The sequence below is a fragment of the Neltuma alba genome, unplaced genomic scaffold (genome assembly GCF_004799145.2).
Source record: "Neltuma alba isolate B1F8T4 unplaced genomic scaffold, ASM479914v2 tig00013323_pilon, whole genome shotgun sequence".
NCBI lineage: Eukaryota > Viridiplantae > Streptophyta > Magnoliopsida > Fabales > Fabaceae > Neltuma > Neltuma alba.
The window spans coordinates 89,423-100,715 of NW_021637597.1; the positions used below are offsets into that span (position 1 = coordinate 89,423).

General features: G+C 39.3%; 1 protein-coding gene and 1 pseudogene across 1 annotated transcript; one reads left to right on the forward strand and one right to left on the reverse strand.

The window, feature by feature from the left end:
- The first annotated feature begins 441 nt into the window (after positions 1-441).
- LOC114736253 (uncharacterized) lies at positions 442-1,565 on the forward strand. Its single transcript, XM_028924038.1, has 2 exons — positions 442-667; positions 772-1,565. Exons 1-2 carry the CDS (start codon positions 442-444, stop codon positions 1,563-1,565), a joined length of 1,020 nt encoding a protein of 339 aa, XP_028779871.1.
- Positions 1,566-4,955: 3,390 nt separating this feature from the next.
- LOC114736254 (receptor-like protein kinase THESEUS 1) lies at positions 4,956-7,833 on the reverse strand (annotated as a pseudogene).
- Positions 7,834-11,293: the final 3,460 nt, after the last annotated feature.

The window sequence follows — 11,293 nt, forward strand, 5'->3', positions numbered from 1 at the left end:
ACAAGGGACACACTAACTATTATTGTTGTTTTCATAGTAAGCTAGGTATCACCAGCTATCAACTATGCTGCTTGCCTTCCCCATAAGCGTGCTGTCCCAACTGATAACTCATTTGGGAAGCTGTATCTGCCGCAAATCCTGCCGATAGCCCAATACTTCTTCACTCCATCTAACATCACCTTCATGCATGCGCTCTTCTATAACAATAAACTGCATGCAATGTATCGATCCTATTTATTTCTTCATTCAACGGGCGAAACCCGGCCATGTTCATACTTTGAGTTTGAGCGAACTCTGAATTACATTGCAAGTCTGCTAAAGCCTCCTTCACAATTCAGAGGCAACCCACATGATGAGTCCTCTATATAATGCAGGGCGCCATTCGGTTGTTGCATCATCACCTGTTTCATCCATATATAGTCTGTTAACAGAGAACACAATATGGAGATCGCTAAAGGCAGTTCCATCTTGATTGTCCTTCTGGTGTTTGTCTCGGGTTTGATCCAAGCCCAGGCCTATTATGCACTCTACTGTGCTCACACAACCAGATGCTCTGGAAAGTACATCAGATGCCCATCTGAATGCCCAAGCAGTGAATCGAATGATCCTCAGGCTAAGGTTTGCTTCATTGACTGTGACCAACCTGTTTGCAAGGCTGTCTGCAGAAGTAAGCTTTCTTTCATTGCGCAAGCTTGCTTTTAAGATTTTATCATGATCGAACACTCGTCACTAGATTGTTAACTTAATCGATTTCATGTTTTGATGCTTTAGAACGGAAACCCAACTGCAATGCACCAGGATCCGGATGCTACGATCCTCGATTCATCGGCGGCGACGGCAGAGTGTTCTACTTCCACGGAAAGAGCAGCCAACACTTCGCCCTGGTCTCCGACTCCGACCTCCAGATCAACGCCCGCTTCATCGGACACAGACCTGCCGGCCGAAGCAGAGACTACACTTGGATCCAAGCCCTCGGCATCCTCTCCAAGTCTCAGACTTTCTCTCTCGAAGCCAGCAAGACGTCACAGTGGAACGACGAAGTCGACCACCTCAGATTCACCTACAATGGCAATGATGTGGTCCTGCCAGAAGGCTCGCTCTCCAAATGGAACTCTCCGAAACAAGACATCAAGGTGGAGAGAGTGGCTAATAAGAACAGCGTGATGGTGACAATCCAGGACGTGGCTGAAATTATGGTGAACGTGGTGCCGGTGACGAAGGAGGACGACAGGATACACAACTACCAGTTGCCTTCAGATGACTGTTTTGCCCACTTGGAAGTTCAGTTCAGGTTCACCAAATTGTCTTCTAATGTCGATGGTGTGCTGGGAAAGACGTATAGGCCGGATTTTGAGAACCCGGCGAAGCCGGGAGTGGCTATGCCTGTGGTTGGCGGCGAAGATAAGTATAGAACTGCTTCCTTGCTTTCTGCAAACTGTGAGTCGTGCCTATACTCGAAGGAAAATTCAGCAACTGAGAAGAAGTCTGAGGACGCAGGGGCAGATTCTGCGACTCTTGACTGCACCAAGTTCTCCCATGGTCTCGGAATTGTCTGCAAGAAATGATTATTTCTACATGCTACCATCCCTCGAATAATGGGCAGAAGCTGCTTCTTTGTTGGTTGTTTATTTCACAAGGTTAATGTAACTTCTCGTATATGATGTGTCATGCGTCTTTTATGTTTTCGGGACATAAATATGTTTTATATGATTGAGTATCGATGAAAAGAAGTGTACTAGAACGCTTATTATTGGAATAAACTTTATCACTTTTATATTTTCTTCACCTGTTTGTTTCATTTCAAACGAAAAAAGTCACTATATTATAAAATATTAAAGCTCACTTTCCATTCTAAAATTGCTAGTAATCACTTCGATTTAATGCAATCATTTAATTAAAACATGATATATAAAATATTAGAGTATATAGTTATGCAGGAGAAGAATTTTTACTGATGAGAGCTAGGTGAGTGATCCTTCAATTGTGAATTAGACCGGGAGGGAGCCACCCATTTAACAGATATTGATCTTGGCCCCTGATGAAGCTTAAAGCCAGCGAGTCGTGCTTGATCTTCATGCCCTCTCGGACATCTCTTTATTGCCAACATTCATAACATATCTTTGAATTCCCATTGACCACAGTTTGATTCTCTGCTTTTGCTAATAGCTGAAAGCTGGTCTTTTAGTGAGACGAACCATAAGTCCGTCACCCACCTTCATCCAACCCGAACCCTATCTTATCTGCAGCGGAATCAAGCTCTGAAACTTTCTCCTTCTGGTAACTTACTGCTGACAATGCACCGGCACAGTCAACAACAGAGTACAAGAAAATCATTATTAAGTAATTAAAGATGAGAAACTAACAAATTCATTGAGAGGATTGGATAAGAGTGAAGAGGAGGATGCCACAACCCACAGTTCAGATTAAGAATATTATATGCTCCAAAACTCAGTCTTATTGTTCAAGTTGATGAGTGCTACAATACATAGGAGTTGTATCCAACTAACTATACTTAAAGCTAATCAGATGACTAATATAGAGGATTGTGGCGGGGCCTCCATCTCCTTCAATCGCTTGCACTTCTTTCACCATATATATCTGGGATGGCCTCCCGGAACGATGACTGATAAATCCTTGGACAGATGTTGCCATGGGATTTCCAACCCAAAGCCCGCTACTTCTATTTGGGGTCTTCAATTCTTTCGCCATGGCTTTGTTTTCTAGGGTTTTACAGAATTGGTTGGGATATTATGATTAAAGAGAGAGCAACAGAAGCTATGGCCAATTGATGCTCCTGCATGAAAGATCTGACTCTTGCTCTTTCCAAAAGTCCTACCTATGTCGACACAATGAACACTTTATTGGGCGCAAAAACGGTTAATTTTATCTCTCGAATGTCGGCTATGGTTTTTAACTTTGTGTACTTCACAGTAAATTTTGTTTAATTTTATTTGACTAGTTCATTATTTCTGCTTTATTATTGGTCTGAGTTCACTGTTTAACATAATATTTCAAGAAATTTACGGGAGCACATTCCATGCTCATTATAGTGATGAGCATGGAGTGCTTATCATAATTTGGACCATCCACATCAATTTTAGATGATTTATATTTAATTTAATTTTTTTTATATATTTTAATCAAATTTTTGTTTTAATAGATACAGAATTTAGAATAAATATAATATCATAACTAATATATCTTTAAAAGTTAAATTTATTATTAAAAAAATTATATATTAAAAATTTTAAACCTAAATTATCCATACATTACAATGACGAGTACATGGTACTCACTGAATAAAGATCCGAAATTTATACGTGCATGATCTAAAACTAGAAGGTTAGTTGGCCCTAAAAAATAAAGGGTTACCTCCATACAATTCTAAGTGGAAGGAGATCCATCATCATTATATTAATGAATCACATTTTTGCAAGAATAAATGAAACATACATTAAGAAAAAATTATTTAAATTTAGGATTCCCTGTTTTTCTTTCCAAAAAAAAAAACTGAGACCTGCTCGTCATACTTAAAATAATTGAAGAATTATCTTTTCATAACTCAAAAAATTTAAGAAAATTTTGAACAAATGTAACAAAATAAAATTATAAAATTGAAGTTATTTTACGCATCAATATAATTATTTAATGACATCACATCTGGCCAAAAAAATAATAATATCACACAGTCCAGTTGGAAGAAAAAGGCCGTGGTTGCGGGTTAGTGCCAGTTGTTGCAAGTGACCATACGAGAGAGAAAGGGTAATGCTGAGCAAGATTTAGTGACAGACTGACAGGTATGCCCATGGTTGTAGGGCAGGCCTATACTTGGTAACATCAAAATTAAAATTTTCATCTTATTTGAAGTTAGTATAGGGTTGACCAAGGAGTGTTCCGAGCTCATAATTCTCCATTTATCTATTGCTTGGTCAAGAAACGCGTGAAACTGGAAACAGCTATCAACTTAGTTTTTTTTTTTTTAATTATCCCTTATTTTAAAAAAGTGAATAAAGTTTATTTCTGCTTACTAGTAGATAACAACTACTCAAACCAACAAGATTAAGTTCAGTAAAAAGAATTTGTCCGTCATAACATGATGAATTAAATATGTTTGAAAAAGAGGTATTAACATTTAATACTTGACAATGTGTTAAATAAAATTATTTTCAATAAAAGAACACGTGTGTTTGAAAAAACTACACAACCTAAATGTTCGGCCAAAACAAAAACAACTGTACAGATTAATGAATATCATTTATAAACAGGCCGTGGTCCATACCTTCCATTCTGCAATGAAGGGCTGTCCACATGAATAAAGGAAAACAATGAAAAACACAGGGAAGTTGCAAAAACTGGTTTCTGGAAGCTTTTGGAAGCCCAAAAAAAACACACACAGTTTTTCTGGTTGGTGGCCCCACAAAATACTGTCACTGATTGCCACTTGCGACAGCTTCTCATTTGCTGTGGCCCAAAGAGAGAAAGGACTAACATGAACCACGAGAAAGTTGAAGAGAATATCTTTCAATTCAACGTCTCTTGTCAAGGCCCAACGAGCATGTGCATGTTAGGGTAAGATGCCGAACATTACTTTTGAGGGGGAAAAAGAGGGTTTTTGCGATTTCGCTGCATTTTATATGACAAACTACTTTTGAAGTAAAGTGGTTTCTGTGATTTTGTAGCACTTGACATGACCTAAATCCGATCAGTATCCACCCATTAAGGAGAAAATCACACAGATGTCGCTCTTTAATTTACAGACACTAAAGAACTCATCTGCCTCACAGATACCTTAAAATCTGCTGCTTACAACAAAGACAACGGAACTACTCGACTTGAAAATGGTGAACATGGTTAAACATAAGGGCGATATGAAGCAACTTAGCTTGTGACAAACATCAGAAGCAGTAAGATACTTTCTGTATTACTTTTTTGAATCAAAACTAGTAAGGCCCATATATGAAACTGAAGCCTGATATTAATTTATATAAATCAACAACAGAATCAGAGTGATACCTTACATTTCATATCTAAGGGCTAATTTGTTCTCAGCATTCAACTATATTAACGGAATAAGGTGAAGACAAGATGACAGAAACAGACTAAGGCGGCCTGAATGACCACTGTGCTCCATGGTTGGACGCACTGGAAAAAATTCTAAGGTAAACCTGTATGAACTACCCCAAGCCTATAATCAAAGGTCACATACTTGTAAGATATAACTCCCACCAAATGTCCACCTTCCCATTGGATTGGTGTATATATACACCAAATGTACTTACAAATCTCTCATGCACCAGAACAAATCACCTTCCACGAGGATTTACAATTTGTGAGAACACGGTACTTGTGGCTCCATCTTCTATATCATCATCTTTTCCAGAGATGCCCCCTTCAATCCTACTCACACTATTATCCAAAGGCTCGAGTGAAGTCAACTGAATTCCAGTTATGTGATTTGTGCTGTTGTCTTCAGGTTCCATGAGTGCTGATGAGGTCTCTTGAAGTTGTAGAGCATACTCGAGATTCCACAACACATCTCCCATGGATGGCCTATCCACGCCATGCTCAGCCAAGCACTTCTCGGCTGTCTCCCCAAACTTCTTCAGAGAAGCAGGATTCACCTTCCCCACAAGATTCTGATCCATGATTTGGTCAAGCATTCCCTTTTTCTGCCAAGTCATTGCCCATTCGGCTATATTAACCTGCTCCCTTGGAAGCACAGGGTTTAGAGCAGGTCTTGTGCATAACACCTCCATTAGAACCACCCCAAATGAATACACATCTGATTTATCCGTAAGTTGTTGCCTCCTAAAGTATTCAGGGTCAAGATAGCCAAAACTTCCTTTAACTGCAGTGCTTACATGGGTCTGATCAAGTGCAGGACCCGTTTTTGAAAGGCCAAAGTCAGCAACTTTAGCAACAAAGTTCTCATCTAAGAGTATGTTTGTTGTCTTCACATCTCGGTGGATTATGCTTTGAGCTGCTCCTGTGTGGAGATAATGAAGGCCTCTTGCTGCACCAATGCAAATTTCAAGCCTCTGCTTCCATGATAGAGGTGGCAGGTCTGTTCCATATAAATGGCTCCTTAGGGGCCCATTAGCCATATATTCATAGACAAGGATCATTTCTGACCTCTCATCACAGTAGCCGATGAGAGACACAAGATGCCGATGGCGAAGCTTGGATAACATTTCAATTTCCGTTCTGAATTCTGCAAGACCTTGTTCAGATCTGGGATTGCCCCTTTTCACAGCTACATTTGTCCCATCTTCCAGTGTTCCCTTATAAACCCTCCCAAACCCCCAACACCAAGAAGCAACTTTTCATCAAATTTATTGGTTGCATCCAGGATTTCTTGGAAGCTGAAGAATCGTCCAAGATTTGAGGAAGCTAAAGAAATGCAGCTTGCAGTTCCGCTCTTCTGAGAAGTTGTTGACACTTTTGTCATGGTCTGAGAGTTTCCATACAGAGGTAAAGGCAGCCATGAATGCCCTTGTTGAGCAGGCTTAGCCTTGCGCCCTACGAAGCAGCAATAACACAATCCAAGCAATGCTAATGCTGCTACAGCCCCAATGACAGAACCTACTATAATTCCTATCTTGCCGATCTTTGAAGGCGAACTCGGAAGGAGACTCTCAACTGAAGCATTCTTGTCGAAGCTCTTCAACTTGTTGCTAATTTTCATTATCTCCAAACCATTCATGGTGGCATTCCTAGTGTCTGCCATATTATCTGGACCAACACTCACAGTTAAAGTGTTTGAATCTGCTGAGGCACCAGAAACGAAGTCCCTATAGTAAGGCACATTCAAGTTACCAGTTAAGGTTGAAAGGTCGACACTTCCAGAAGCTAGGTCAGAATTTATGTATAGATTGAACACCAAACTGTTGAGAGACTTGCTCATAATATCACAGAAATGTACTCGTACAAAATAGGAGAAGCTTGGATCCACAGAGAAAACCCAAGTGATGTTGAAATTTGTATTTGGAACATTTGCATCACCCATTACATCAGCAGTGGCATAAACCCAATTTGGTGCTGTCTCAGGAGTAACACCTTGTGCTTGTGGATACTTGATGCTCGAAGGGTTAACTGAAACATTGAGGACAGAGCTATTCACATGGAGGTAGTTCAGGTCATTAACCCAAGTTCTACCCAGTGTGTCATTTTGAGCGGTGACCAAAGGGCCCCCAATGTTTAATCGATAAACAGTTTCAAAAGCCAGTTCAGAAAGGCCACTGACTGGGGACGGAGGGTGTAGACCGAATGCCTGATCAGCAAACAGATCAGTCGGAATGGACACAACTTCAATTGCATTGACAAAAGCTTCTGAACCATTTGAAGGGATGAAGGTGAGAGTCAAGGTATCAGAAGTAACATTGATTGCATACTCCTTGAACATATGAGCATCACTGTACTTCCTAAAGGTGAAGTTGTTCAAAAGAACAAAATCATCTGCGACCACTGACAGAGAAGCAGAAGTCAAGTCATGGCCAGAGTGGGAAGAGGGCAGAAATAGAGCCGCACCCAATGCCGACCCTGTTGCTTAATTTTGAATTTGTAAGAGGCTTTAGAGGTAAAAATCCGAGCTGACTGGTAGATAGGAGAAGGAACACCAGATTTGGAACTGGCCACCAAAGAATTCCCAGTTTTCAGAGTTAATGAAGAGTGCTGTGAATCAGGAACAAAAGAACGACTTTGAAAGGTGATGTTTTGGGAAGCACCGCAGGAAATAGAATAATCATCGGGAGGAGTGAATGAAGAAGATGACCCATCAATTAAGAACAAAAATACAACTGAAACAGAGAGTACCCACTTCAAAAGCCTCATCTTCGCCATTATACCTCCCACGACTTCATCAACCCATAACACGGGTTAGCGGACGCCATAACTGGAAATCTCGATCTCAAGCTACCTCAAAAATCACGTCGAATGAACCAAAAAATGCTGCAAATCGTATTCCCAAACAGAAACCTGAAACAATATCGGATCTATTACCAAAGGAACAGATAACAGACAAAGAATACAGAGACATGAACTTTATTGAGCTAATGAATCTAATATGGTACAGTGTTGGGACGTAACAGGGTAGGAAGATGAGTTTCTCTGGAAGAATTTACCTTGCGGAGGAGCAAAATGTGTATATTGTATAATATGATGGCGAGTAAAGAGGGCAAATGACTAAATGCCATTACTAATACTGGAAGCCTATGGAGATCAGCTTTTTAGCGGAGCTGCAAAACACCTTTACAGGCTGTTTGATTGAGCGGTCAGGCTGTTTTTGAGCGGTCATTTACAGAGCAAAAAACATACAGAGAGGACCCACTCGACAAGAGGCAAATTAATGGGGAACTTCCCGGTTTCTCACTGTGCCATGCCACCCCAGCCTGCAGTCACAAATTGGTGAATTCTTAATATTTAAATTTAAATTTAAAGTAAAACATTACACTGCAGAGGAGCTTTGGAACTCAGCTTCGTAAATTTAATAATATTCCAAGTAAATCGGTGTTCATTGTTATAGATTGTTCCCATTTCAATCTCTCACGCGCGCATTAATTTCCATCTTTTGTCCAGCCTTTTTATAAGCTTGGGTTTATTAATTGATGAGTTGTTTTCATTGTTAATGTGCTGGATATTCGCTCTATATCATTATTTGGTAAAAAGTTTGGATAGTTTATCCATTTTGACATTTAATAAAAATAACACGTTATGATGTGTCGTAATTATAAATGTTGGGAGATTTCCTCATTTCGTACCTTTTTATTTTGTTTCAATTTGCGATGGCAATGCTTGCTGAGCGGAAATAGAAATGATGTTCACGTGGACTTTATTTCCAAAGCCACGTTAAACGTTTTTTTAAATAATATAATCACATATATAAATACTTATCAATAAAAAGTTTTGATTATTTAGGAAACCAAGCACTTGGAGTCCAGAGGTAAAACATGAGAATGAGCAGGCAAGAGGGTTTTATTTTGTCTGAAAAAGTATGCAGCAGAATTATAAGCAAGAGATAAGTTCAGATGTCTGAGAGGAGACTCAGAGAGTGAATAATTTGATTTCAAGTCAACCAGATATATATAACCTTCTACTAAAATTAAATATTACTTTAGATTTCAGAACTCAATTATTAAGTCTTAATGACGACAGAAACCTCGAAGCTCTTTCATTGAAGGGCGAAAGAAGAACACTCTTAAATTAGAGCTCCATTTAGTTTTGGATTGTATTATATTCTCTGGTGTAGTTAATTTTTTTAAATTATGATGATATTAAAAAAAATATTTATTAATGTCCATGAAGTGACTTATAATATAAAAAAAATGATGTGTATTTTTTGCTAAAACTGGATATTGATCCAACTTGGGTGCAGTGGCCTTGGGCTGAGAATAAATAACAAGTGTGAAATGGAAGTACACGGGTCTCATGTTGGGATGATACTCCATGATCTCTCCCATCAATGTCCCTATCAGCTTCTGCCCCTCCACACATTTTCATTTATTCTCTTCTTCCCCCTTTTTACCTTGTCAAATTTTCAGTTCACGTCCTCCATCTTCCTCAAATTTTTCTTGCTTATTTCTCATGCTTTGCTTTCCAAAATTCTTAACGACAAAAATGCTTTTCTGAAAACGGAAATAATAAAAATGAACATGTAGACGCGAACTTTTCAGTGACAGAACTTGGGGAGTGAAAGGCAATGAGGGGGAAAGCAAAACGTGATGTGCTTTGGATTTGGGTGTGTATCTGCTTGTCATGTCCATCCATAATAGAAATATTTTACTATTCATATTCACTTTCATAATTTGTGTCTCACATTCATGCTTCGTCACTTCTCATCAATGACGAATCACATCTTATGAATACAAAATAAATATCGAGCAACGTTGGTGTCCTAAAATAATTTCTCATATTTATCAATCTAAATACTTATAGATATCCATCAACCACAATCAATAGAGAAAGACAGAAAGATGATTATGGTGTTTTAGAAAAAAGTGTCACATTTCTTATAATTAACTAACTTAAAACTTCCTTATTATCAAATTAGTAAATACCTATATAAGGACCAAGAGTATGTAAGAAGAGTTTTATTTTAATTTATATAAAACTTGCTTATAAATACCCATTACTGCTAATCCAAACAGGTGTTTTGTAAACTAGAGAGAGTGATGCGGCAATCACGCTGCGGCTGATGCGGGTAATGGTACATTTGTGAATTGTGAGTTGTTATCCAAAATCCCAACTACTGACAACCACCCATCCAGCTTTTCGGTTAGCGGAGGAGGTAGGAGCCAACTCTCCTTTTAAAACCCTCCATAATATTTGCCCCCTCATCTAATCTACCTTGTCCTGGACCATCCATATATATGGCTGGGATCTCATTTTCCTCTTGAGAAGCCCACCGTCTGTTTCATCTCGTCTCACTGCGTCTGATCATGGGATGGAATGGAAGCTGATCAAGGGGAGAGAGGAAACTTCGCCCAAAAAAAAAAAAAGGAGGGGAGAGAGAGAGTCGGTCATAATCTTAGTGCAGATGTGATGAAAATGGGCCGAACAGGTCCATCGAGGGGCCTCGCCTCAACTAGGCCTGGCCCGGGCAATTGTTATCATGGCTGGGCCTCGCCCCAACCGGTTAATGAACATTCGCCATGAGGGCTGTGATGAAGAGCCCTGTGAAGGCTGTTATCGTGCCCATATCAATTCATGAACTCTCTCCAGAAGTTTGTTGGAGAGCTCAAGTTGCAAATCTCCTCCCGATTCCGGTTTTGTCACCGTCGCCGGTTCAGAATCTCTGGAGTGGGCAACAACCTTTTAATTCATGCTTCATCTTATGCCCATGTATAGCATCAGAGGGGAGTAGCTAGCAATGTGTTATAGACTGTCTTCTGTGGGAAAAAACAAAGAAAGAACGGACTGTCTTTTTTTTTTTTTTGGTGCTCAAATAATAATAATAATAATAAGTTCTTGAAAATGTATCGGTATGTTCAGAGCCCACACAGACACAGCGCGCGCGCGCATATAAACCAGCTTGACGGAAATTACATTGGGCTGCACACCAACGTTGGGCTGGGCTACTGTGAATGAGGCCTGCGAGCCCATTTGATAAATTTCTATGCCACGGTTCCTGTCGAAAGTGCATATTGAAGATAATACTCTTTTATTTAAAAAATTACCCAGGCGGAAAAAATAGAATAATTTAATAACATGACAAAATCTTGTGTGTTGTTTATAAAATAAAAAGTTATAACAATAATAAATATAATATAACATGATAATGATTTTAGGAAAAAAATGA

Excerpts from the sequence above, each read along its gene's own strand:
- LOC114736253 (XM_028924038.1), top strand. The coding sequence starts at position 442 with ATGGAGATCGCTAAAGGCAGTTCCATCTTGATTGTCCTTCTGGTGTTT. Across the intron at positions 668-771 it reads TTGCAAGGCTGTCTGCAGAA|AACGGAAACCCAACTGCAAT; the intron begins GTAAGCTTTCTT and ends TTGATGCTTTAG.